Here is a 27,816-nt window from a genome sequence, read left to right as displayed (position 1 = left end):
TTTTTTTTTTTTGCAGTTCATTATCCTGTCTGACATTTTGCTCTTTTCAGCTGTTTTCTGGTTGCGAGAGGTTTTTTTTTTTTTTTGTTTTTTTAACTTTCTCCTTCCCATCATTCGATCCTAAAGCTACAGTAGCAGTTTTGCCGGGAGGGGTCCAACACTTGTCAATGCCTATCGAACGGATATGCAGCTTTCACGGTTGGCTTTGCTACAAGCCGACTCAGAACACCCCTTGTGCGGCTGCGTCCGTCTCACGCCGGTCGCCAGTTTTGTGCCCATTTTTTTTTTTTTTTTTTTCAGTCTTTAATTTTTCCAGGCTCTGACAACAGCAAGATTGGCAGTGGAAAAAAAAAAAAAAACCGTGTGGACGCGACGCTCGATGCCCGAGGTCTCTGGACGCAGCCGCCCGGAAATGCCGAGAGCCGGGCAGAAGTTGACAGAAACGTCCCCCCAGCTCGGCCGGTGACACAGACGTTACAAACAGCATCTCAGAATGGAAAGAAGGAGGCGGGGGGCTGCAGGAGCTTGGTGTGCTTTATTAGCTACTGATTTAAAGGCAGAGGTCGTGGGTCACCCCCGGGACCTGAACAATCGGAAGAAACAAAACACACATTCTACTAGTGGCCGGCCGTCGGTGTAGAGGAGGGAAGGCTGAGGCCGCTGTCGCACAACTCTTCGGGAGTGGTTTAGTCGTGGAGGAGGTAGATGGTAACTGACTCCTTCGAAGTTTCACGTCCTTTTTTTTTTTTTTTTTTTTTTTTAAATCTCTCCATGGAGCTTCCATTAAAGGCATAGTTGGAACTACTTGAGCCCATTGTTTTTAGTGAGGAAAAAAAAAAAAAAATCCTGTCTCGGTGCGACTCGGACCAAAAAAAAACAAAAAAGTGTCATATATATATTAACTATTTTTTTGAAATTTACAAAATCATGGGCCAGGATGTAATGTCAGTGACTCTCGCGCGTCCAAGACGGCGCCTCGGGACAGTGAAACAATCCCAAAATGGTCTTTCGTTCATATCAGGCAGAGTATGTGTCATCAGAGAGATTTATATGGGTCGTGTCTCAATACTTATGTCCCATCCACGGGCAACGGGGGGGGGGGGCAGCAGCATTACGAATGACAAAGGACTTACCGAGGAGAATTACAGCACATTTTCAAACACAGGCACAGAGCTACAGGACACTAAAAGCTACACATTGCACTAAGCCGCAGTTGCGATCACAGGCAGACCGATCCGGTCCCCGTGGATGCGTCTCGCCCACTCCGGGGGGGGGGGGGGGGGACGATGGGCGGGCTGTGACCTCAGATCGCCTCCACGTAGTTGGCCGGCAGCATGCCGGTCTTGCCGGTGCGCTGCACGGTGCCGTACATCCAGCCCTCGTCAATGGACTGGACGTTCACGATGACGTCGCCGTCCTTGAAGGACACCTCGTCGCTGTCGGCCGCACCGTAGTCGTACATGGCACGCACGGTCTTCTGCACAGGGTGGAAGAGGAAGCGGGTCAGAGTCAGCGTGTTTAGAGGGGTGGCGTGAGTGCGAGAATACAGAGGATGAGGTTGGTGATTCTGCTCCTTCTGGGTTTTTGTAATTGTCAGCAAATACCATAAAAAGCCCAAAGCCAGAAATGAATTGATCCTACTGACTAGTATTTTGTGTGTGTGTGTGTGTGTGTGTATCCAAATACATCGTGTCCCTCTGTGCCACAGAGATTCATTGTTGTCAATCGTTTTTGTCCAAAAACTGTGAGGACTGAGTCACATACACCGTCCTGCTGCATATTTACTCATCCGAGCACCAAATGTGTATTAATGCACTGCTGAAAGTAGTCCAGACAAATGCATTTGAAGTAACAGCGGCTGAAAACTACAGTGCCCAGCTGTTTTAGGGAAATCACTCAGCCTTTTATAAAGATGGAATGATATTTCTGACAAGTAAAGAAAGATTCACATCTTCAGTAGGAACTGATGGAGACAAGGGAAGTTGGAAAGTACTGAAATGTGCTAACGCACTGATTGTTTAGGATTGTTTTGATAGGTTTTGTTGACAGTAAGAAAAACAGAAGAACACCATCTTCATCCTTTAATCTGAGTCTCGATGTTTTGCTACAGGTGAGAAGTTGAACCACTGGAGGTCAGCAAAAAGAAGATGTTCAAGGGCTGTCACGTTACCCTGAGCTTTCCCTACCGGCTCGTGCAGTGTGTGTGACGTGAGTAAGTGCTACTAACCCCGGTGGTAGAGGGGTGTGAGGGGATGGAGGAAACGGCGGTCTGCTGGGTGGCCACTGACGATGACCTCTGCTGCAGCTCCACAGTCTTAGCATGCTGGTAGCCTGCAGATCGAAAAAAACAAAAAACAAACATAACACAAGACCCCACAGATGTGGCAGAGTCTAATCAGTGTTTACTGATACAATTACACTGTATTGTGAAGATGCTATACACCACAGGTTTGGTCCGGGCTGTAAAATACCAATTTAACACATCGATGTGTGCACTGCATTTGTTGTTGACGTTTTCTGTAGTGATTCTGAATCATTACCGATAGAGGGGGTAACGAAGCCATTGCTGTAGAGGGACATGTGGTGGTCAGCGTCCTGGGACACCTCAGACTTCTCATCAGCCATGCCGCTCAAAGCGCTGGTGGAGCGGGAGTGCTCCTTGCTGCGACGCTGAGCTTGCACTGCCGGAACAGTGGGCACAAAACGATATCTTTCAATCCCTTGGGGAAATGACCGCGACGTTTGCCGATAACACGGGGATGAACTAAATGGCATTTGCTGAGCCGAAACACAGCTACAATCATAACTACTTCTTTAGAGCCACCAAGTGATCCTTCTCAGTTTCTCCTCTCACCTGACATCATGTGCAGACTCCTGGACTGGATGTTGTCCTCAGCGGGGTCGTAGTCAAACACAGAGCCGGGGTTTGTACGCCACACGCGCAGATCTGAAGGCACAGAGTCAAGTACTGCATCAGTCAAGCAATTTCTCAAAACCCAAAATAACCAATCTGCGACATAAAATGTGCCTCACTCTCTTTATAACCCCCCCCACCCCCCCGTTTGTGCCTCTCATGCATTACCATTACATACAAGTCAAAGAGTAAAGTATCTGTTTTCCTGAAAGATAAATCCATGACGATCTTTGAAAGACCCAGAGGGTCATTTAACAACATTTACAGCTTTTCTGAAAGACTCTTCTCTCATTCATTCAAATAACATTCTCACGTTTCCCATGTTGCGACTTCCTAATTCAAACCAAGGTTGTAGCAAAAAATCATCTCCCTGCCCTTTTTGTGTGTGAAAAGGTAAACTAACTAATATAAACTTGTTATTGTGTTTAAAAACATGAAAAGGAAATCAACACAATATAGACAAATATAACTAAAGATTAAAACTTAAAATGTTGGTTTATGTTGAACAAATCAGGCAGATTCTAATTCACTTTGTAGCAAATGGAATAATTTTTTCCAAATGATGAGAAAAGTCTTTTGAGGAAACTGGGAATAAATACAAAAAACAAACAAAAACCAGATAAATCTTATGAAACAACTGCATTTTTCCAAGATAATCAAAAGTAGATGCTTAGATGGGTATTTCCGTTGAGTTCTTTAGAAATTTAAACTACAAAACCTTCAAATCCGGTCAGTGGGGGGATTTTGGCCTTTCTTTCAGCATTTTTTTTAGAGTTCAAATTTCTTGTAGCCGAATTTTAAAGCAGAACTTCATGTCCATATCTTTACTTGCCAGGACACCAACATATGAAACCACTGACTGTGTACATGCTTGCAACTGTACCAGTGGTGGTCTCCTGGTCGTGCTCCAGGGCACGCCTCCTCTCCATCTCCACCACACGCCTCTGGATGCCGCGGTAACTGATGTCGCTGAAGTCCTGGGTGTTCTTCTTCACGCGCTCTGTCACGGGGTCGGAGGTGGTGGGGGTGAAGCTGCCCTTGGTTTTCTCGAAGTCCTCGTGGTATTTCACCTGAAAGGCACAAATCACGATCACGCTGAGAGTAACCACAGTTTATACATGTAAGGACTACTCTAGAAATACAGTATCTATATATAAATACTTGCTCTATTGATACTGGAAATGCAATCTACTGTACTGTACTGAAAATACTACTTGTACAGTAAAGCATGCTATGTGTGTTAATCCTTCACTGCAAAATACTCCCCAACAAATGCACTATTTACTCCATGTCTTCTAAAATCTACAGTGCCCAGCTGTTTTACTATTACTGAACCTTTGTTACGAATAAAAGTATATATTCGTGACCCATTTTTAAAGATTTATGTCTTCAGTTGGAAGAAATGGGCTTAGGGCCGAGATCCACCGACAGGCTAGGGACGTGGTTTTGGTCTTTTCATGGGATTTGCTGAAGACAGGAAAAATATAAAATAACACCAGCCTTATCCTTTAAGTAGAGAACTGATAGGAAAGTAAACGAGCCAGAGTAGAAATAAAACTTAAATCTTACCCCAGATATGATGCGCTGGGTCTCCCTGACGCGCCTCATCTCAGGCGTGTCCAGAACGAAGGCAGCCTTGCCCTGGACCTGCTTACGGAAACTGTCGGAGTACAGCACCTGGTGGAAAGTGAGGACAGGACGGCGGAGGAGCGGAGAACACGCGGTGAGCGTCCGAAATGTTTTAGACCTCAATCCATCATACAGCAGCCGTTAGCATTCCACAGCACAGAGGGTGTGGCAGAGAGACTGAATGGCAAGAGGACACGGTTGCTGGCAGAAAGAGCTGGGGGATTACTGGGATTTCAGGCGGATCAATTAGCGGGGAGATTTTTATTAAGAGGCTGAAGTATTAAATGTAACAAGATTATGTCCCAGTCTTCAGAGGGAGGATGGCAGGGGAACAAGATGGGAGTAGCTTCAACAACAGGAGAGGTTAGCGGCGATGATGTGCACAGACACACCACAGCAGGTGGTATCAAACACATTGAAAAGAGAGTGCAGTGGGGACATTTAATACGATTAACTAGAGCCAGGGAACAGGTCAGTTAGAAAAAGGGGTTAACATGGGGTTGAATTTGAACATTTATTAAGAAGAATATGTTCTTGCAGTGGTTCTGAAGGTACCGAGCTAATGTTTTCTTGGTTCCTTTTGACTCGCTCCATCTCTGGAGTGAACACCACAGGGGTTCCCTTGGCTGAACTGTCTTTATAAAACACCTGCAGGACAGAAGAACAGCGCCCCAGGGGCCCAGTCAGACACGCTGAACCACACACAGACCACACACCTATAGGACTGGTTTCAGAGACTTGGATTAACCTCTGAGAGAAAAGATACAGAGAAAGCAGTTTTCGGGAAACGTTCAAGATTAATTCATCTCAGAGAAGGAATTGCTTTCAGTTTTCGGCTTCACATTTTTTGCTTTTGGAATATACTTAAGAAGAGTCTGAGAAATTGGTCCTATAGAGTGATTCATCCTGGAAGCTCCTGTCAAACAGCCAGGATCTCTGTTGTAGGAACAAATGTTGAAATAAACACACTCCTAATGTCTCAGCAGGAGCTTTAGCTTGTCATTTGCTGCAAAAGTGGAAATTAACTTAGCGGCACGCAGGTGCTTTATGCGAAGAAAGCTGGGTTGCGGGTTAGAAAATACTCTATTCACAGGGCAAAGAGGCGGGTTTCACTCAGCTTGAGGGGTTGATGGTTGAGTATTAAAGATGATTTGAAAGAGTAAAAGGAGAAAAGCAAAAAAAAAAGAAAGTAAGGCTACATGAGGGTCAAGGTGGGGATGTTGGCAGGGCTGGAGCTCGAGAAAGTGCAGTCAGCGCCTTGGATGGGCATGGATGAGCAAGAGGTGATGAGAGCATGAGATGATGGCTGAATGGAGCGGAAGTAGCAAGCAGGCTTATGAGGGGCATTATTGATGGGCACTACTGTCCACTCTCAACAGTTAGGAGCACACGCGGTTTGGCTTTGTTCCACTACCGAGCTGATGTGTCTCTGGTTTTGTTTGACCCGCTGCACCTCAGGGAGGTCCGGTATAGCTGTGCCTTGACCCAAAGAGTCCTTGTATTTTATCTACCCAACAGACAGTTTGGGTTTTTATGCAGAGAAAGTGGAGGAAAAAGTAAAGAGCAGGTCAATCAGAGACAATTGCAGGAAGACAGAAAGAGACACAGCACGGCACCAAAAAAATCACAGCAGACACGAAACATGGAATTAAACACACACTTCACTTTTTTCCTGAGAAATGAAGAAGCAGGTTATGTTAGAGACACGGTGGAGTTTAGCTGACCCCCACAGGGCTCATTGGTGTTATGTCTGCGTGGTGGGTTTGATGTGACAAACAGGAACAGTTCAGACGTCTAAACGACTGGTGATGGCTCAGGAGAATTGTTTTATGACAGCTGTTTGAGGGAGATGAAGAGTGTGGTAGAGGGGCGAATGAGGCAAATTAATGTAGAGCTCAGGAGGATACATGGTCACTCTGTGGAGTACCGTGCTAATATTTTGCTGATTGCGTTTAACTCTCTCCATCTCTGGGGTCTCTGATACTGACGTGCCTTGCCCCAGTCCTTCTTTGTATTGAAGCTTTGAATGAGATAGCACGAAAAGGTCAAATATGGTGGCAACACACTCAAAGGCAGATTAGTTTTCAATTTAGGAGGAAAGGAAATGCGAAAAAAATTTAAAAAAAATTAAAACGATAGACTAATATAGGGAAAAAATGGGGGGAACTCGTGTTTTTGTGGAAATGTGAATTCAAAATCGAGTCATCAACCAGGGCTGGCAAAAAGGAGTGATTTATGGAACTTAGTTAGTATGGAGGAGGGAAAAACAGCACTAAAAACATGAAAGGTAAAGTTTTTAAGACTTTTAGACAAGTGGGAGAGGTCAGAGAGCGTTTTGATGAAGGATTAAAAGGGGGATAAAAAAAGGGACACTGCAGATCTGTTCCTCTACCAAGCTGATATTCTTCTGGGTTTCTCGGACCCGCTTCACCTCAGGGAGATCTGGTATGGCTGTGCCTTGACCCACAGAATCCTTGTACTGTATCTGCCCAATGCATAAATTACACAGGTACACAGTAAGACAGGAACAAACAAAAAGCACAATATGTACTGTAGACACAGACATGTCCATCCATTCATTACAACAGCATACACTTGACAACAACTGACAATAAAACGTTATTAGTCATACTGATTTTCACATATATTCTAGTGGTAGTTGGGTACAATGGCAATAAATAAGTAAACTTGTGAAATATGCATGATCTGTTTTGAAAATGGATGATACCTCATTTAGTTTATTACTTCAGAGTTTAGATGTAATGAATTATCGTGAAGGAGAGAAAATCCTACAGACCCTCAAACTCCAAATATGAATTCATCAACCAGGGCTGACAAAAAGGAGTGATTTATGGAACTTAGTTAGGGTGGTGGAGGGAAAACCGGTAGTAGCAACACGGATGGAAAAGTTTTTAAGACTTTTAGACAAAGGGGAGAGGTCAGAGGGCGTTTTGATGAATAATTATAAGGGTATAAATTAAGGGACACTGCAGATCTGTTCCTCTACCAAGCTGATATTCTTCTGGGTTTCTCGGACCCGCTTCACCTCAGGGAGATCTGGTATGGCTGTGCCTTGACCCACAGAATCCTTGTACTGTATCTGCCCATTGTACAAGTTACACAGATACAGAGTAAGACAGGAACAAACAAAAAGCACAATATGTACTGTAGACACAGACATGTCCATCCATTCATTACAACAGCATACACTTGACAACAACTGACATCAAAGTTATTACTCATACTGATTTTAAATTATTTCACTGGTACTTGGGTACGTTGCCAATAAGTAAAGTTGTGAAATATGCATGATCTGTTTTCAAAATGGATGATACTTCATTTAGTTTATTACCTCAGGGTTTAGATGTAATGAATTATCGTGAAGGAGAAAAAATCCTACAGACCCTCAAACTCCAAATATGAATTCATCAACCAGGGCTGACAAAAAGGAGTGATTTATGGAACTTAGTTAGGATGGAGGAGGGAAAAACAGCACTAAAAACATGAAAGGTAAAGTTTGGTAGACTTTTGGACGAGTGGGAGAGGTCAGAGATCATTATGATGAATGATTAAAAGGGGGATAAAATAAGGGACACTGCAGATCTGTTCCTCTACCAAGCTGATATTCTTCTGGGTTTCTCGGACCCGCTTCACCTCAGGGAGATCTGGTATGGCTGTGCCTTGACCCACAGAATCTTTGTACTGTATCTGCCCATTGTACAAGTTACACAGATAAAGAGTAAGACAGGAACAAACAAAAAGCACAATATGTACTGTAGACACAGACATGTCCATCCATTCATTACAACAGCATACACTTGACAACAACAACTGACAATAAAACGTTATTAGTCATACTGATTTTAAATTATTTCACTGGTACTTGGGTACGTTGCCAATAAACAGATCATGCTGTGAAATATGTATGATCTGTTTTCAGAATGGATGATAATTCATTTAGTTTATCACCTCAGGGTTTAGATGTAATGAATTATCGTGAAGGAGAGAAAATCCTACAGACCCTTAAAGTCCCAATAGCTGATGAAGACATTGACTTGTGTGAACAATATATTTTATAGTAGAAACACGATCCATATACACTATATGGCTAAAAGTATGTGGATACCCAAACATTACACTTATATGCTGTAATGTTGAGAATGTCAGTTCAAAACCATGGGCATTAATATTCTGCTACAACAGCCTCCTGTCTTTTGGCAGCAGTAATGTGCTCCCATTCAAATTCTTCCACGCACACCATTTATTTATGGACATGGTTTTGAGCATGGGGACACCGTCGTGTCCTCAAAACTGTTGCAAGAAAGTTGGAAGCACAGCATTGTCATTAATATCCTTGCCTGCTGTAGCACTGAGCACTGAGATCTCCCTCACCTGGGTATAAGAGGCTAGCCCAAACCATGGAAAACAGTCCCAGACCAAAGATACAAAAAGTACCACATTGTACCACATACTTTTGGCCATTTAGTGTAGTGTACATCTACCTGTTTACACAAGTTGACAAAAACATGGGGCCTTTGGGGGGTATGTAAAGTCATAGAATTAGTTAAAAAAAAAAAAAAGCAAACAAACTAAAAAGTAAAATAGTAAGCGTGGAAAAAATCTCTGTAAAAAGTTGGGTTGAAAATGGTCATTTGAAGAGGTTACATGTGAAGACAGCTCTGGTTATGTTTTTGGACACTAGATAAGGAGGGAATATGGAGGGACGACTGGTTGAGGTGGAGATGAAGGAGGGCAGGGTCACTCTGTGGAGTACCGTGCTAATGTTCCGCTGGTTGCGTTTAACTCGCTCCATCTCAGGGGTCTCGGGTAAAGCTGTTCCTCCTCCCAAATCCTCTTTGTACTGAATCTTTACATGAACGAGGAATGAAATTAGCAACCAATGGTTAGCCCGATTTTAACACTTGGATATGAGGACTAGGTGCTTGATTCAATTTTCAAATTACACTTGATGTGACTGTGTTGCACCTAGTGAGCAAAGTTTTTCCAATAAAAACACACTGAATGAGAGAAACATAAAACAACATTTAAATAAACAAATTTTTGGACATTTTCTGGACACGTACACAACAACATGGCACAGTGAACAAAGTATTTAACAACACACAAGCTCTGCACTAACAACTATAAAACAAACCGTCAAGGGTTAGTTGCGTGAATTAAAATGCGGAATATTTGACAAGGTTAAATAATATCTGTTTGGTCCAAAGAAATAAGGGCTGCATATCAGGGTTTGTTAAAGATTAGGAAAGAAAGTTAAAAAAAAAATTCAAAGAAGAATGTATAAAATGTGTTATTAGAAAATGTTATGAAAAAAAATATTATGGAGTAGATACCAAGCTGAAATTCTTTGTATTCTCTTTAACACGGAGCATTTCAGGAGTGTCCTTTACAGTAGACACTTTGCCCTTTATGTTTTTAAGGTCAATCTGGTATTGAAGCTACAGGGAGAAAAACAAAAGTGCAGTTAAAATGTTTCACAATGATACAGAGGTAAAACCAAAAAAAGACTAGAAAACAGAGAGCCAGAAGAACTTGTTCCTACGCGCAAAAAAAGTTTACCGTAGTGTCAGCTAACGATTAGCATGAAACTTATTTTCGCTTACATACCCGAGCAAAACGTTCTCTACTACTTTAAGTACAAAAAACTGACAACAAACACTTAACTGGATTCAGTTCAATTAAAGAACACCATACAAAAGACATTCCATTAACAGTACAAAAGTTTAAAGTATTGAAGATAATACTTTACAGCGGACAGGGAGACATACACAGAGCCACCAGAAACTCCTACAACGGTCAAAGACATGCTGCCCCAGCGAGACCCAGCATAATTCATCATTTACATTTATTACTTACAGTGCTGAAGTTCTTCTGGTTCTCACGGACTCTCTGCATCTCCGGAGTGTCCAGGACTGGTACATAGTGAGACATGGTCTTCTCGGCCTCCTCTTTGTACTTTTTCTGTTGGACAAAAATACAATCGGCAGGAATCTCAATTGAAATAGAGACTAATATTTAAAGACTCCTCTGTTTGTTTAGTCTGAAATGTGTCTAGATACACGGGTAAAGAAACTGGAAGGAGATTATTTTTTCAATCTCAAAGAGTGGAAACTGGTCCAGTTCAGTAATCCACCTGGCTGACAATGTTCTTCATCTGCTGAGCATGGATGATGTCCGGGGTGTCGATGACAGTTGTGTAGCTGGCCCTGTCCATCTCAGCGGTCTGCTTGTATTTAGTCTACGGAGCAAAAAAAACGTCAGTCAGCACATATTCTGATCTTGACGTAAATGCTCCTGATGTCATGTCGCTGTGGATCATTTACCTTATGCTTTCAGTGACAGCTCCAAGCAAACAATATAACATGACAAAACGATTCAGACCTGACTGAGGATGTCAGTAGCGTTCCTGGCCCTCATAAAGTCTGGGGTGTCTGTAGCCAAGGCCAACATTCCCTTGCCCTTAATCTCCTGCTCCAGTGACTTCTTGTACTCTCTCTGTAAATGTTACAGGTGATAGAGCGTTACATAAAAGCACTGTTCTCACTAGAAGCAGACATGACTGGCAGACTACTAAATATGACAAATTTCTACTCATTCATACTGCAGGGGTGCTGCAAAACCACGTAGCCTTGGGGAATGACGAATAAAGAAAGTTAGAGGGAATTAGGATTTTTTTAAAGGAACAAATATGGTAATTGGACAGCAGATTGTGCGTGAAGCTCCACTCAAAACTGAAAAATAGAACAGCAGTAGTTAAGGATAGCCTGTTAAAGCATAATTAGTTATTTTCAACAAACAGCCTCTTAATTGTTTATTATTTCAGTTTATCAAAAAATACCTGAACTGCTGGACAGTGTTATGTCTACTTACTTCTTGCACTCCAAAGATCAACCTCAAAAGCACCCGAGCACATCTTGACAAAAAAACTGACTCAATTAAAATTATGTAAAAATAAAGATGTCTGTAAACAGCTTTGACGCTATCTGGAACACAGCAGTCAGCATTTTTTTTTTTTTAGTTCACTCTGTATTACAGGTGGACAATGGTTGCCTGTCTACGTGACATGTTTTGTCAAAAAATAAAATGAAATTCGACATTTTATGAGTATATTTGAGGTTGGTTTTTGAAATATTTATCAGACATAAAGGAAGGCGTATATGAGAGAATCATGGGAAATTAGTGTTGTCATGAAGCAGGGACAAGAGTAAGAGTCAAACCCAGCAGTTGCCCTTTTAGTGTGATGATGAAGATTAGTTAAGAGGGGGCAGGATTCAGCAGAGGATGCACCAAGAGCGGGATTGTGGGAAGACACTCGGATAGGAGTCTGATGGCACCTCCATCACCTCTCAGTCAGTCGTACCTCACACAGGATATGAGTGGCATTCCTTGCTCTCAAAAGCTCCGGAGTTTCCTCCAGTACAGTTAGCCCTTTACCCTTCACCCCCTCTTCTAGATCCTTCCTGTACTCTTTCTACAGGAAGGAAGAACAGAGAGAATGCAGAGAAGGGCACACAGGCAGGCCAGACCAAGGCATATATACAGACGGTTCAGTGGGCAAGCTCTGCTGCCTACCCTTTGGGCTCAAAGTCACTAAGTCTCCCCAATAAAAGAAACCAAGCGGTGATAGACTCAGAGTTGGTCTACGATTTAAAAAGTGAAGATTGTTACGATCAGTCAACTTTTCAGAGAGAGGGTGGAGACATTGGTGACTTTGGCTCGATACCTGATAGAAGACAAGGTGAACCAAATTTGATCAGACAGAGTGTGGAAACAAAAACACAACAAAACAATTCAAGTCGTTGTATCCCCTTAAAAACACTGCTGCATCATTCAAATTACATGCATACATGCAAACTTTTTAACATAGAGCTGTTTGTAGTCGCCTGCTAGATGAAGGGTTGAGTTTGAAATTAGGAATCCAACATGTCAGTGGATACAGATATAAATACAAACAAATAACGCTAACTACTTCACAACAAGTCAGACAATGGCTAGAGACTGGGAAGATGGATAAATGTTGCATCATTAATAGTTTAGGTCTGTGTGCTGAATCATGCAAAAGAATTAAAACTAAACTGTATGGGTGGACCTACATGAAGGAAGAAAAACATTTGTGGGATTAAAGAAAAAAAGCAGTGTACAAAAAGAGGGGCCGTGGCTGTGATGTAGTCTTAGTATGATTATAAAGCATGGGTGAGGTAAACAGGGGAAGTTGTCAGGGACAAATGATCCTTTAGTTACCTCACTGGCTATTTTGGTGGCGTGTCTGACATGTATCATGGCAGGGGTGACCTCCAAGCCTGAGAGGTTCTTGCCCCTCATGTGTTCCTCAAAGTCCTTCTTATAGTCTTTCTATTGGCCGCAAAGATAAGACAGGGGACAGACAGAGCTCAGATAACCACATGCAAGCAGTGATGGTTCACAATGCCGTTACCTTATCCTGGTTTACACCGTTCTGCTTAGAATGACCCTCGTTTCTGTATCTGCAGCCTCTAATGTGAGTATTTGACTGCATGCGTGAATGTATAGGACTTCTTTATGCTGAGAGAGCAATTCTTATGTTTGGAGTTTAACACTGGAACAATGAAAATCAAATCAAATTTATCGAATGATTATTATTAAACACTGTAAAAAAAGATTAAGCTGTCTGAACTTATATTATACAGAGTATTGAGGAACAATACACAAGGCATTACGTAAGTTTAATTTCAACACATTTTACACTGCCTTCTTTCAGTCTTTTTAAGCACTGCTAGTCAAGAGTAGAAAATGGTAAAGGATTAACAGTGGGAGTGACAATTTACTGTGACCTAAATTGTAAAAAAATGAAATTAATCTGCAAGTCACAAGATAATGTAACTAAGCACCAGAGCATTTTCTTAATTAAATAAACTGGTGTTAAAGGCAATGTAAAAGGTTTTTTTCCAAGCTTCAGAAACATTCAGTAAGTCTAATATAAACAATAGCTTGACATCCAACAAAAGCTGATGCATATCAATATTTAACAAGACAGTTACAATACAGGTTAATACATATGCAGGCACTGAAGAGTCTTGGAGATTTGGAGAGAGGCCTGCAATGGAAAGTGTATTGCATTTGTGGCTGCTTGAAACACAGAGGTGAAAGACAGGGTATTTACCTGGCTCTGCATGTGCTGAGCCTCCTTAGCAGTGACATATGTGGGTGTCTCAAAGTCCAGCATGGCCTTGCCCTTCTCCCTCTCATACTTCTCCTTGTATTTCACCTGGGTCAGCCAAAAAAAAAATGCAATGTCAACTGTTTTTAACAGACAGTTCAAAATATATTATGAGGTACATTATATAATTGTTTCCATTCATTTCCATACGCTACGAAATCAAATAGAAAAATTGTAAGACGTGTTTGAGTTTTTTAATCTATCACAGCCTCAAGACCGCACTCTTTTTTGTCAGGGTTATATTACTGTTGCATGCTAATGCTAACATAAATTCAGATAGATCTGAATAGTATGCACTGCCTGAGTTCATAACGATAATGCATGGAAAACAAATACACACTTGATGTTCACTGGGATGTATTACACAACTAAGGCATGTTTCGATAGTTTAATAACCGATTCTTATATTGTATGGGCATGAATGAAAACTTAGGGCTACCTGGAAGGCAGGAAAAATACATTACAAAATCTAATCTAACACTACACCATAAACTACAAAATGGTTAACAGTATACATAATTTGAAGATCAAGCTTGCAAAAGCCGTAGAATAAATGTTAACATTTGATGCATTGTACCAGAGTTAGCTTAAAGCTAATTTACCACCAACCAACTATGTTATATTGCCCCTAACTTAAATTATTAACAAATAAATGCAACACCATCCTCATGTAAGTGCAGGAAATAAAGATATGAGACGCAGATCTCGCATACACATCTGTTTAGTAAGAAAGTGGTTAACAGCTGAAACCCACAGCAATGTTTTTGGGAGGGTGCGGTGTTTGTTGACCCTCCCATAGTCGGGGCCACTTACGTTGCTCTGAAGTTCAGAGGCCTCCTTGAGATGGAGCTGTTCTGGTGTGTCAGGAATCATATGGTAGTGACCCTTACTCTCCTCAAATTTCTTCTTGTAGCAGTACTATGGGGAAATTCCCAGTCAAGTAACACAGCTCAGTGCAGCAGATGAGAAAAACTGTCTGGAGTTTACTCCCATCCATTATATTATATTGTATGAAAGAAACAAAAATGGTAACTTGATAACTGTGAAAACAGCAATGTCAAAAATATGACATTCTCACAAAACAATCGGTGAAAATTAAAAATGGTAGTTACAAATTGTGTGAAAAAGGATTCTATGACCAATGGAGAAACACACAGATTTGTGTTAAGTGATCATTAATAAAAGAGTAGTTTTGTACGGACTACAGGAGTAAAAAACTTAAACTGAAAAAGTGAGAGAGTAGAGGTTATAGAAGGTGATAGTATGGGAAGGTCAAAGGTCAAAAAGGTCAAGGGTGAGGGGGGGGGGGGGTAAGGATCACTACCAGATGAGATCACAGAATAATGGATGTTTGGGTGGTCGAGCTTAGTGCATAAATCTATGAGATGGTCAATAATCTGCAGCATGTGTATTGTTACTGTGGGTGACGGAAGCACTGAGGACAGACAGATTTCAGTGAACCACAGAGGAAACACTGTAACTGAACTGACTCCCAGCAGCTTCCTGGGTGAGAGTGTGAGAGGGTTAAAGGCTGATGGTCTCTTACGCTGCTGGACAGTTTGCTGGTGCTCAGGCTGTGCTGCATGGACAGAGACTCGGCCATGTCGGTCACAGGCTTGTGGATCTTCTTCAGGTCACCCTTGTACTTCACCTGTGAATGGTGTTAATTTTTTATTACAAATTGACACATTTTACAGCAGATGATGTTTGTATTTGAAATGGTGACTTCCTGAGACTATTAATGAAGTGGTATGATATAGGTATGGAAATAAATTCTTGCTACCTGAAAAAGGAAATAGTTGGGTTTGGAGATTATTCAGTTTTTGGAGGATTGTTTTATTTATTTCTATTTTATTAAATACCCCCCCGCCACACACACACACACACACACGGTAGAAACATTAACGCAGTGACTCATACTCATACTTATAGACAAAATAAAGTTGACAAAAAACAATACAAAAACTAAATTATTAACAAAGGGTTCAACAAAATGAGTTCAATAGTTTTTTGGGAAAAAATATTTTATGTATTTACCAAGAGTGAATGAAACTAATTCACGTGCATTGTGAAGGTGCCTCATGCTAACTGGTGAAATTAGCCTTACTGAACCCTTCCAACATACTTTCAAACAGCATGCAAGGACATTACAGAGGCATCTATGATTTTGTCCCACTGTGGGTTAAGTAGAAAAAAAGTCCCCAAACAACACACTATCTCATGAATCCGTGTCTTGGACAGTGGCTGACAGAAGGAAACCATCCTTGTCGTTTAACATAGTGCTTATAGAAATTATGTGGAGTGATGCAGCTTACCTCACTAGCCAGCACATTTGCATCCTTCAGAGTCTTGTAAATCTTACTCTCCTTCGGGTCATATTTTGGTCTCTTTCCTTTCATCTCCTTGTCAAATTTCTCCTTGTACTTCACCTAATAGGGTGGGATATATATATGTAAGTGTTAGTATAGGTACTTTCGGGGAGACCAAAACCAGTGGAAGATTTACATGACTCCATCACACTGGAAACATTTAAAGAACAACATTGTGCTTTTTTTTAATAGTGTATAAAAAGGGATGAGTTACTGATTCCTTATAAATAGTTTAGTGTAACAGCTTTGGACATGCTGCGTACTGCACTCTTCTCAATATTAACACTCGACTTTAGTTTGTATCCTTTGTTATACAAGAAAAACTGCAGTATAATTGTGTATCTTCTAAAAATGATAAATTTTTCCATGCATCAATTTATTTGTAATTCTCATTCAGCAATTATAGTGATAATTAGTCCCAGAGGGCAAGAGCGTCTCAAAGGGCATGTTCACGTCTGCATTCTGGTTCCAGGCTTGAGAAGAATTCACAGCCTTTGTAAGAAGCCACATTAATAAAGCAATCACATCAGGCTTCTTCTCAGGCAAACCAAACTGGTCAGCTGTGGAGACGCCCTCACACGCTCTTCAGACCTAGTGTCATGCATCCGGATATAACAAGTTCATGCATGGATTCAGTTAAGGTGGACTGTAGTTCCCATTTGACATCAGAATGCATCTCAGCTGACCAGTGTCTTGAGTGATCTAATCCAGTACTGTTCTTTAAGTATTCAAGTGCATTTACAAGTGTATTTAAAGCACCAAACCACCCAAGATTCATTTTAGTGCTAAGTGTGAACAGCGACTAATACAGCATTTTGTTGATCCAGGTAAACATATCATGGACTTCATATATAATGGAGTATATATGGAAGAGGTAAGGCAGTATGATTGTGGTTGTGCTTCAGTAGGAGTCTGGATTGTTCTTTCAATCGGCAGGTCAACCAGCTTTAGAGAGAAAGTGAGACAAAGCAATATCCTTAAACATTGTTTTAGGAAAAAATTTGCAAATCTAGCAGTATTACGAATGAACTAATTAATTAATTAATCTGCACTTTTAACACATTTTTAAACTTGTACCAACATTTCAGAAATCCTACACTCAGCATAGTTGACGGCTTCAGAAACACATGTTTTAGAGAAGATTTGATATCCTTCAATTTTACATGTCAGAGACAGAAATAATGACTGAGTGATATGGGAAAAATGTGGGAAAATTATAAAAATGTTAAACAAAATTAATAAAAAAGATTAATTTGCATACATTATTGGCACCAGTGCAGCTAATGCAGCAATGTAATGCAATGCCGGTCTATGCTTAGCAATGAGCCAAAGCTTGTCAGGGAAACAAAGAGCAGAAAGGTTTACAAGCTAAATCAAAATAATAGCTTTGCAACATCTGAAAAGCTGAATCAAATCTTTTCATAAAACTTCCCTATGGTTTGTATTAAAGGCTCAGTGAATCCTGCAGTAAAATCAGAAATCAACTAATGAGTCAGTCAATAGATGGATATGAAGGGAACAGAGAGACAGGAGACACACATATAGTAGCAGCCCGTCAGTTTCAGGGCGTGAACCTCCTTACATCACTAGTCACGGCACTCATTTTCTTAATGTGGCGCATCAGCGGGGTATCATAGGAAGCAGCTCCATGGAGGGAGGGCTTGGCCTCCACCTACAAAGCGCAGTGAGATGGACGGATGAGAACACACAGACTAGGAAATTATGAAAGGAGAGAGGAGAGAAAAGAGATGAGGAAGAGGGTAAGAGTAAAGTATAGAAGGATGAAGGGAGAGGAGCAGTGTAGGAGGACAGGTTTAAGGATGGGGTGGGACATGTACAATGAGATGAGCAGTTAAACATGTAAATCTACTTTCACGGCGTCACAATGAAAGACTATGACATGGACTGTAAAGCAGGATGGCAGAGGAAGCGCTATGGAAGAGCTGCTAGTTCTATTGTTAGCTCTGCAGGACTGCTGCTAAGCATCTACCACAGCAATACTAGTCTGCAAATATTAGCTTATGAAAGCTGATCTGACAATGACATCCAACGCTGCTGATCTTTGCTGGTGTAACATGGCTTCCACTGAAGGATTCCAGCTGTCATGCGTGCAAAATAAATAAGGTAAACATTTCCTAAGAGGTGATCGCTGTGTGTATCTGTGTGGACTGTGGGAAAGCTGCAGGACTGGTCCAGGGCTTCATGAGACAGACGGTCGATTTGACGTGGTGTACCTGGCTGGTCAGCGTGGACACCTTAGTGGCCAGATCGATGTCTGGGCGGTGAGCCAGAGAACCTCCACGGCTTGCCTCCTCACGGGCTTTGTTACGGTAGCCGACCTGATGGAGACAAGACCAAACAAGAATCACTGGACCATGTACAAAGTTGTTCTTTTTTATTTTTTGTCGTCACATGCTCTTTTAGTGCTAAGTCATCATTGTTGTGGTGATTTTGTGCTGAATTTCCAAGGGACGACTTTTCAGTCCATCAGTGGTGGGAGAACAACAATTTTCTAATGGTTTTCAGTTTTTGAGGGACCATGCCAGTGCGACATACAGACGGGCGACAAGTTAAAGGAAAAACCTGAAAAGTTAGTGGAGAAACAGGATGACAATGCCCCCCATCTAGACGACATGAGGGGTCACTGAATAGTTTGATGAGTATGAAAATTATGTGAATCGTATGCTATGGCCTTCGCAGTCACCAGATCTCAATCCAACTGATCACCTATGGGAGATTTTGGACCGATGTGTTAGACAGCGCTCTCCACCTCCATCAAGACACCAAATGAGGGAACATCTTTCGGAGGAATGGTGTTCCTCCCTCTAGTAGAGTTCTACAGACTTGTAGAATCAATGCCAGGCGCATTGAAGCTGTTCTGGTGGAACGTGGTGGCCCAGCATCTTACTAAGTCACTATATGTTGGTTTTTCCTTTAATTTGTCACCCATCTGTATTTGTGCTGCTTCCCTTCCATTCCTTTCATTAAAAGGTTGAATTACTTGTGGACCAGTGGGACATATTTACAAGCAAACATCAGATTAAAGGTGAGTCTACATCTAGTTATGGCCAATTGTGGGATTGAAAATCAGGCCAGTGTACACTGGGATTTTTTAAAACAGAGACGTGTGTTCACAGGTTGGTACGTTTGATGTAAAGAGGGTATATGTACACAGTATTTCTGTCTTTGTGTGAAAAGGTGTTAGTTTTTAACCTACTAGGAGTTTTTTTGCATCTACTTGATGGTTACCTCACTGATGAGTCTGGCAGCCTGGGTAGCCTTCTTTATGTCAGGACGGTCAGCCACAGTAGTGTAGTGCAGGTTGGCTTTGGCGTCCTTCTTGTAAGCAACCTGTGGCATTGGGCAGAGGAGCAGACTGAATACAGTATGTGCTATAAACTGACCAGCACATCTAAAGAAAAATAAGAGATAATGTGAAACTATCCCAACCCGTAGATTGTATTCTGTGATTGAAATCAGTAAAACATTATTTTAGCACAGTTGTGGAGATGACTCACGCTGCTCTGAGTCTTGGCCACATTAATGGCATGCTGAACATCAGGTGGAACGATCATGTGGTTATACACTGACTTGCCCTTCTCCTTCTCAAACTTTGCTTTATACCGTTTCTGTAAGGAGAGAATGGTAGGTCAAGGCCAGCAGCACAAAAATAGTTCAGGATTATGATGTATCTGGGCTGATTTTGTAAAACAAAAGTGAGAAAGTTGTACCCCGCTGACAAGCTTGTTGACCTCCTTGCTGTGGGCTGTGTCACGGGTCTCAGACAGGGTAGTGAATGAGCCAGACTGCATTTCCTTCTTACTGGCCTCCTTGTATTTGCTCTGGGGAAGAAAATAAAGAACTTATAGAACACATATTTTGGTAGTCATAAAAACAGCTGTTTCAGTCTAATATATCATTATTATAAATCTGATAAAGGTTTACTCAAATGTGTATACAAATTGTTTTATTTTCTACTGAACATTTTTTACCTCCGATGCCAGAGTTCGCACAGCCTGGGCATGGAGGATTTGAGGAGTGTCATGGATGGGCACATAGTGGCCCTTTGCCTTTTCATACTTCTCTTTGTATTTCACCTGGGGGGCAGAAATTAATAAAATATTAGTTTACAACATGTTAAACAATACATTCTAAAGTAATCGTGTTTGAGATCTAAAGTTAAGGTCTTTCTGCCCTTTGGTGATTTCATTTCATTGTAGAGTTGCTAATAAAGAGGGGGAAACTTACATAACTGGCCATATCAGCATTTTTCTTGCACAGGATGGTGTACTTGTCATCAACTACAGGTATCACACAGCCCTTCAGCATCTCTTTGTCATACTTGTACTCAACCTGTGGATGAAACAAAGGGAGAAAATTTTGAAAAATGCTGTTGCATATTGTTAAAATGAAAAATTAAAATCATAAACAAAAAGATGAGGAAACAACTTACGTCACTCTGTTGCAAAGAGTTCCTGGCAGCATTTACAAAGTCAGGTCTGTCTGTTGTCCAGATCCATTTGTTCTTGGTGGCTTCATACTTTTTCTTGTAGTCAAGCTATTAATGGGGAAAAAAAATAAAATGTTTAATCAATATTTTCACGTATTTTGAGTTCAACTTTTATCAATAATGAACAGAAATAGAAATTTCCCAATACTGTCACTAAAGACACTTACATTGCTGATGTTCTTGTAAGCCTCCTTGGCAGCGCGAATCGAATGAGCCTCGGGGTCCATGTTGATCTGAGCCTTGCTCTTCTCGTACACCTCTTTGTACTTCAGCTGCAAGATGCATGAAAAAAACACCATCGAACATAAAAATGAATTTCATATTTTGGCTTCCTATGACTGTAAAAAAGTGTCGTAGGTGCAGCCAGTCTGAGTGGGACTTACATTGCTGGTGAGCTCCTTGACCTTCTTCATGTGTTGTTGGTATGGCGTGTCATAAGGCAAGGTGTAGCCCTTAGCCTTGGTCTTGTTGTACTCCATCTTGTAGATGATCTAAGGAGTAATAATCCCCTCATAGTCAGGGTCAATTCAAAACAAACCAAAATAAATAAAGAAATCGTAGAATTTTTGAACTAAAAAATGTTTACATTATGCACAAAACCAAAGCAAAAAACAAAACAAAACACAAACTTACGTCACCGATCTTCTTGCTGCGTTTGTGGGCCTGATACTCAGGAGTCTCCAAAATGGAGGTGAACTTGTCCTTGGCACGCTCATACTGCTCCCTGTACCTCCACTGATGGAGGAGGATAATATGTAAGGCAAGAAAGTTAGTATCACTCATAATCAGTTTGCTGCTGTAATAATTTCTTTTTATTCACGTCTTCTGAAAACTTGTCTTGCTTCTAATTTTTTTCTAGGTTTTTCTTGGATAAACTTAGGCAATACAAGAGCATAGTACAAAACAGTTAACTAACTATTTCAATACTATCTATTATGTAACCTATCTAATAATAATACAGCATGTATAATGAGTCAAGTGGTGCCATGCATGAGTTTATCAAAACATGCTTTATGAAACATGTACAAATGCAAATGGAGTTAGTTTCCAGGTGAAAATGAAGACAAGGACACGTGTTACCACTATTCAGGCATGAAAGTCTGCAGTGCCCACGCAGTTCATGGTGACCAGCAGTCCAGCTTGTGCAATTGCTCACTTAATCTGAGGCTGATGTATGGAATGGCTTCAATAAAGATGAGGTTTACTCAAGAGAAGACAGTGAAAGTTAACTAACTCAAAACATTTCTGAATTTGGCACTTTAATAGTATCAGAAAAGACATTGTGCAGATAAAAAAAAACTTATAGGAAGAAAACTATCTAAAGTCTACAGATTGGCTTTAACAAATATAATATCTAACTGTATGGCAGGTGACTGATGTAAAGATAAATTATAAGTTCTGTCTCTGTAGAAGATATAATGCTGGAATTTTCTGCATTACTGACTCTGCATGGCTGTCAGGCAACTACTGCACTGCATTTTAGGATTAGTTAAAGGTTTGGTAATCAACTAGACATGAAGAAGAGTGGTGATGGAGATGATTAAAGCATGGAAGACTGGGGTGGAAGTTAAAACCCCTTTAGGAATTAAAGTGAGATGAATGGAGTGAAATAGTTTCTACAGGATGAGTATTTGAAAAGACCCTGTCCAGAAACAGCTGGGAGGACCAAAATAACCTGGTGCCATTCATATATGACTCGAAGTTTTGAAATTACAAAATGCCTATTTTCTGCCTGTTTGTGGACAGGGATCAAGGTTACCATGGTTCATTGCTCTGTGGTTGTTTACCTTACTGCCCATAGCGGACTGGTAAAGGGCTGTGAGGATGTCAGGGCGGAGTAGCTCATTGCAGCCACTCTTTAGCAGATCCTTTGCTCTGGATTTATACTTTTTCTGTCCACACACACGACATACAAACACAGCATGCCGTAGTTGAGGACAGGTGAAAAACAACAGTAACACTGGGAGGACTGGAGAAGTACTCCGGAGATCCAAGTGTGACGAAGGAGCTGTTGGTCCTCATCTGTGCCCTCAGATTGACAGAAATAATCACCTTCTCAAAGTTGGACTAGTGTTTGCTATTGATTTGCTCATTGGCTACGACATATTCATAATTTAATTTAAAAAAAAGTTTAATCAATGAACGAGTCATTACGCTGTCTGTCTGATGGCACAGATAACGGAGCGTCCTGCTCACTCAAGATGGCCTTCCTGCTGCTATTTGAGTGGCACTGTTTACAATAACCTGTGTGGGATGAAGAGAAAGACAGAGAACGAGCAGACACTAATACGGATAGGGAGAGAAGTTTATCGTGTTGGAAGAACTGTCACAGCCATGCGAGGATGACCCCCGGCGGGTCTGTTGACAACCTCATGCAACAGTGTCAGAGGTCTGGAGGACCGGACCGGACGTAGCAGTAGAGGAGGCAGGCTGGTCGTACAACATGACCGGGGCGTTTACCTGGCTCATCTTCCTGTTCTCCCTGGCCAGTTGGTATCTAGGATCATCTGTAGTTATAGTGAACTTATCCTTGGTCTTCTCATAATTAGCTCTGTAGACCCTCTGCTCAGAATGTCAGAAGGTAGTTAAAGACAAATATCCAGAAAACCATGTGCACTGTCATTTGATGAGACTTCTCCAGAGAACAAAGGAAGGTTAAAACAAGTTGATATGAAGAACAATGGACACATTTTAAACAACTGATATTATGGTTACACATAAAAGGAACGGGTCATAACAACTGTAGGCAATAATCAAATAGTGCTATAAATTCACACTCTTTTACCTCCAAGCTGAGAGTCCAATACAGATGCACAGTGACAGAGAAAAGTGATCAATGATTAAAGCATCTATTTTTAACAAATGGCACTCAACGAACTAAGTGTAACGTTTTTGCTACAAAAATTTTTTTTCAATTTCTGTATTAGGTTAAAGAATGAAAGGACTCACATCGTTAATGAGAATGGAAGCATTCTTGACAGCATGGAAGAACGGAGTGTCGCTGGTATACTTGAAGTTGCCTCTGTCCCTCTCATAGGAAGCTTTGTACAGTCTCTGTTACCAGGAAATGAAAGTGTTATTTGGAACATGCAGAAAAATATAACAGAAAGCAAACTTGTGATATGAATTTACGACAACATAAGAAGTATCCTTCACCTCACTGTACAGCGTCTTGTTCTTCTCAGCCCGCAACAGCTCAGGTGTGTCCCACACAAAGCAGCCAATACCCTTCAGCCAATCCAGGTCCTCTTTGTACTTGACCTTAAAAAAGAAATCAAAAGGGATTTGATTTAAAAAAAATGCAGCATAGTATGTCAATGATACAATGTGCCCTTTTACCCACAGTGGGTAAATATTTGAACACAGCGTGCATAATTTTGGAATGCAAGTTCAACAGTGCTCACGTTGCTGACGTTATCATTGACAATTTTGCTGAGGAAGAACTCAGGACGGTCAGGGATGGACTTCCATGTACCCAGGGAGTTAATGTACTTCTCCCTGTATTTAACCTGAGGTAGAGAGATGGAGAGAAAAACAGTAAGAGAGATGAAAGAGCTCAGATTAAAATGATCTTAAAATTTCTGTCACCATTTTCTAAATATCAAGGTGCTTAGACTTTGATAACAAATAATTAACCAGCTCATTTCTATTTCTCACCTCACTGATATCATCAGTGACTCTGCGGTGGTAGATGATGTCCAGAGCATCCTTGACTGTGTGGTAGTGGCCCTTGGCCAGCTCAAAGGTCTCTTTGTAGCGCAGCTGAAGACATAAAGAACAAAATGTGTCGGATGTTCACTGAACACAAACGCATGTGTTTAGTGGTGTTTATGGCATCTCTTCTCTATTAGTTATTATAATTCAAAGGCAACAGCTGCACTTTTGTACTGAATTGAATGAAAGACAATACTTAGACTATCAGCTGTATTAGCTAATGAAATTCTCGGCTTAAATAGTAGCTTCTTCAGGTGGAGTTACACAGGTTTAATTGCAAAGTTTTCTAGATTAGTGCTCTAAAATCAGTTGAGCAACACTGACCAGTTAATATCCAGTTTTCTCTAAAAGTCTAAACTAAAAATAACCAAAATTTAAAAATGTCCTTCTCTGGTTCATGGCATTTATATAAATATTACTGTTTGCAATACAGGTTATTCAATGTGTTACTCACATCGCTGGACTGGAGGTAGGATTTCTTGGCACGGATCAGAAGAGGTGTATCAGCAATGGCAGTGTACCTGTGCTTCATCTTCTCATACTGTTCTTTGTACTTGTTCTAAGGAAAGAAATCATTTATGTAAGACATCAGAAATTTGTTCCAGAAGAGAGTTGGATAACTTAGAAGATCAACAGTAATTCCTATTCTGTAGCATAGAGCATTCTACATAATACCATTGAATAACCACCTCGCAGTTGTAGGCCTCGACCAACCAGTCAAGTTTACATCGATGTCTGTCTAGACTCATAAATGTAGTGAAGAATTTAATAAAAGATATTGAGTGTATTTTTGGTCAAAATTGAGGTTATAACTATACTGACATCCAGTGAATAATTTCCAGTGAGAAAAACGCTGTCTTCACTCCGAGACTATTTTTACAGAGGAGCAAAGAGGACTGACAGAAAGCTTCGTCACATGGTATAACGAAGATAACCTGAAGCTCAGTATCAGCAAAACCTATGCGCTTCTGGTGGACTGCCAGAGGCACAGGAGGCCCCCTTGTCGTAGTTTTCCTCCAGGGAGAGGAAGTGAAGAGGGTGGACTCCTACAGGTCAAATCAATTAAAACTGGACTGGACCCACAAGGCTAGAGGATGTTGTTTACTGTACAGATTGTGAAGCCTCTTGAGGCAAATTTTTGATTACTGATATAGTGATATATAAATGAAATTGATTTGACTTTACTTTGTTTAGCTTTCTTGTTCTTGTTCTGCTGAATGTCTACTGTATTAGTGTGTAATTTCATTTAGAGAAACGAGAAACAGAGTCCGATCTCTTTGTATGTGCTCACATGCTTGGCCAATAAAGCTGATTCTTATAGAACACAAAGTTGTAGTCATGACAGTAGACAATGCTTGACATGGATGCTTCACACACATCTTCAACTCGGCAGCACAGAAGATCTACATTATCCCCGCCAGTTTCAAGGTTGGCACCCAAAACAGTGTAACCAGTTCAGTATCCGACTAAATGTGAAATATGGTCACGATCTCACCTTCTGTGTAACAGTGTTACAGTGAAGTTGACCTTTGACCTTTTGGATATAAAATGTCATCACCTCATCATTTTATTCCATTAGATATTTGTATGAAATTTTGTCATGATTAGTGTATGAGTTCTTCAGTTATGGCGAAAAACATGTTTTGTGAGGTTACAGTGACCTTGACCTTTGACCACCAAATTCTAATGAGTTCATCCTTGAGTCCAAGTAAACGTTTGTGCCAGATTTGAAGAAATTCCCTCAAGGCGTTTCCTGAGATATCGCATTCACGAGAATGGGACGGACCGACAACTCAAAAACACGGCTGTCACTGTTGCGGAGGCATAAAAATAGAAACACTAACAACATATTCTCATTTAAGTTCTACAGAGGTGAGGGGTAATCAAGGTACAGTAGCCCGCTATTCAACAGCAAGGAAAACCTAAGAAGAAATAGAGGAAGGGTTGGACTTACATCACTGTAGACCACTTTCATTTTTCTAGCATGGCCCATGTTTGGAGTTTCAAGTTCTGGAGTGAAATGAGCTCTCTCCTTAGCAGCCAGATCTGTGTACTTGTACTGCAGAGAAACAAACAAAAATAATCATTACATTATCAGAAAAAGAACATAAATCTACCTAAAACAATACATTCATTGAGTGATGCTGTGTGTGAACTTGCATGGTTAGTCAGCTGCTGGGCCCATTTGGCTCTCTTGATGTCCACAGAGTCCAAAGTGGTGGAGACCTTGGCCATTTCCTCCTTGCTATGGGCTTTGTAGATCAGCTGAAAACAGAGGGGCAACAAGAAGTCAAGTAAATTTTTATTTTCTGACAGTATACGAACAATTTTCTGAAAAACCATTGAAGACATCGCAAGCTATTAAAAGCTATTTAAAAGCTACTTCATTATCAAGAAATTTACTTTTGTTTGGAGACCTGATGATGTGAAGCTATTCATATAATGTGATAAAATGTTTGGGAAAACGACTCACATTGCTCATGTGGGTCTTGAGCTCAGTCACACGCTTGTACTCTGGAGTGTCGAGGACCACAGAGAAGTTGGCAAGGTTCTTCTTGGCCTCCACTGGGTAGCCCTCCTATAAAAGTGAAAAAACGGACCATATCAAGGACCATGATGCAACTGTAGCAAGTTGAATGTGCTCTGAAAATGAAGGATACTGACATGATGGGATATTCCAACCAAAAGGAAACACATACCTTAAATTTGGTGATTTTGCGGACACGGACCATCTCTGGGGTGTCATACAAGAAGCAGCCAATGCCTCTCAGCCACATCAGATCCTCTTTGTATTTCAGCTAAAAAGAAAAACGATTTTAACAAACCCTTTCTTACAAAGGATTTTAAGTTAATTTTTTGTGTGTGTCAAACTCATGTCTCTTTTCGCCATACCTCGCTGGTGATCTCATTGACGCGGTAGCAGTGCATCAGCTCGGGTGTAATTGGCATAGAGATCAGCTGTCCTCTGTTGTTGTAGTATTTCTCTTTGTACCACAACTAGGATGACAGGGGAACAAAAATGTGGCATAAATACAACATACTAATCCACTCCATCAAGCTACATGATCAAAAATAGGAGCATGAATGACTTTAATTATGTGACAATGGTTCCGTACGTCGCTGAGGTGCTCCTGGTTCATCTTGACTTGTTTGATTTCAGGGGTGTCGTAGGTTGTGTGGATCTTGCTCTTTTGCTTCTGGTAGGTCTCACGATACAGACGCTGCGGAGGGAAGAAGGCGACATATGAGCTTGTTTCATCAAGTGAAAGTGTCACAAGGCAGTGATGTATATCTCCACCAAACTAATTTGTCTGGGTCAACAATAGCAGCAGTGTGTTATCTTACATCATTGATGATCTTGTTAGCAGTCCTTGCGTTGACAAAGTTGACACCCTCTGGATGAAGAGTGTATGCCTTAGCCTTCGTCATCTCATAGGCCTCCTTGTACTTCACCTACAAAATT

At 41.0% G+C, this 27,816-nt stretch overlaps 1 protein-coding gene across 1 annotated transcript in view; it reads right to left on the bottom strand.

The window, feature by feature from the left end:
- Positions 1-1,303: 1,303 nt before the first annotated feature.
- Positions 1,304-27,816, bottom strand: part of neb (nebulin) — a 64,398-nt gene continuing 37,885 nt past the window's right edge. Inside the window, exons 92-137 of the mRNA XM_040147731.1 lie at positions 27,699-27,806; positions 27,470-27,574; positions 27,246-27,350; positions 27,047-27,151; positions 26,827-26,931; positions 26,514-26,618; positions 26,308-26,412; positions 24,808-24,912; positions 24,297-24,401; positions 24,044-24,148; positions 23,796-23,900; positions 23,589-23,693; positions 23,100-23,201; positions 21,273-21,374; positions 21,023-21,130; positions 20,807-20,911; positions 20,583-20,687; positions 20,378-20,482; positions 20,122-20,226; positions 19,861-19,971; positions 19,648-19,758; positions 19,379-19,480; positions 18,364-18,468; positions 16,076-16,189; positions 15,307-15,411; positions 14,574-14,678; positions 13,704-13,808; positions 12,806-12,916; positions 11,925-12,035; positions 10,946-11,059; positions 10,698-10,802; positions 10,421-10,525; positions 9,898-10,002; positions 9,318-9,410; positions 8,159-8,251; positions 7,551-7,643; positions 6,936-7,028; positions 6,471-6,563; positions 5,958-6,050; positions 5,097-5,191; positions 4,484-4,682; positions 3,798-3,984; positions 2,855-2,947; positions 2,541-2,681; positions 2,228-2,331; positions 1,304-1,477 (exon numbers count right to left, since the gene is read on the bottom strand). Coding sequence (XP_040003665.1) covers positions 1,304-1,477; positions 2,228-2,331; positions 2,541-2,681; positions 2,855-2,947; positions 3,798-3,984; positions 4,484-4,682; positions 5,097-5,191; positions 5,958-6,050; positions 6,471-6,563; positions 6,936-7,028; positions 7,551-7,643; positions 8,159-8,251; positions 9,318-9,410; positions 9,898-10,002; positions 10,421-10,525; positions 10,698-10,802; positions 10,946-11,059; positions 11,925-12,035; positions 12,806-12,916; positions 13,704-13,808; positions 14,574-14,678; positions 15,307-15,411; positions 16,076-16,189; positions 18,364-18,468; positions 19,379-19,480; positions 19,648-19,758; positions 19,861-19,971; positions 20,122-20,226; positions 20,378-20,482; positions 20,583-20,687; positions 20,807-20,911; positions 21,023-21,130; positions 21,273-21,374; positions 23,100-23,201; positions 23,589-23,693; positions 23,796-23,900; positions 24,044-24,148; positions 24,297-24,401; positions 24,808-24,912; positions 26,308-26,412; positions 26,514-26,618; positions 26,827-26,931; positions 27,047-27,151; positions 27,246-27,350; positions 27,470-27,574; positions 27,699-27,806 — 5,055 coding nt within the window. The remainder of the gene's footprint in view (positions 1,478-2,227; positions 2,332-2,540; positions 2,682-2,854; positions 2,948-3,797; positions 3,985-4,483; positions 4,683-5,096; positions 5,192-5,957; positions 6,051-6,470; positions 6,564-6,935; positions 7,029-7,550; positions 7,644-8,158; positions 8,252-9,317; positions 9,411-9,897; positions 10,003-10,420; positions 10,526-10,697; positions 10,803-10,945; positions 11,060-11,924; positions 12,036-12,805; positions 12,917-13,703; positions 13,809-14,573; positions 14,679-15,306; positions 15,412-16,075; positions 16,190-18,363; positions 18,469-19,378; positions 19,481-19,647; positions 19,759-19,860; positions 19,972-20,121; positions 20,227-20,377; positions 20,483-20,582; positions 20,688-20,806; positions 20,912-21,022; positions 21,131-21,272; positions 21,375-23,099; positions 23,202-23,588; positions 23,694-23,795; positions 23,901-24,043; positions 24,149-24,296; positions 24,402-24,807; positions 24,913-26,307; positions 26,413-26,513; positions 26,619-26,826; positions 26,932-27,046; positions 27,152-27,245; positions 27,351-27,469; positions 27,575-27,698; positions 27,807-27,816) is intronic.

The sequence above is a fragment of the Xiphias gladius genome, chromosome 16 (assembly GCF_016859285.1).
Source record: "Xiphias gladius isolate SHS-SW01 ecotype Sanya breed wild chromosome 16, ASM1685928v1, whole genome shotgun sequence".
In the NCBI taxonomy this organism is placed as follows: domain Eukaryota; kingdom Metazoa; phylum Chordata; class Actinopteri; order Istiophoriformes; family Xiphiidae; genus Xiphias; species Xiphias gladius.
Note: the sequence above shows the minus strand (reverse complement) of the source record. Positions and strands in the feature narration are given on the sequence as shown.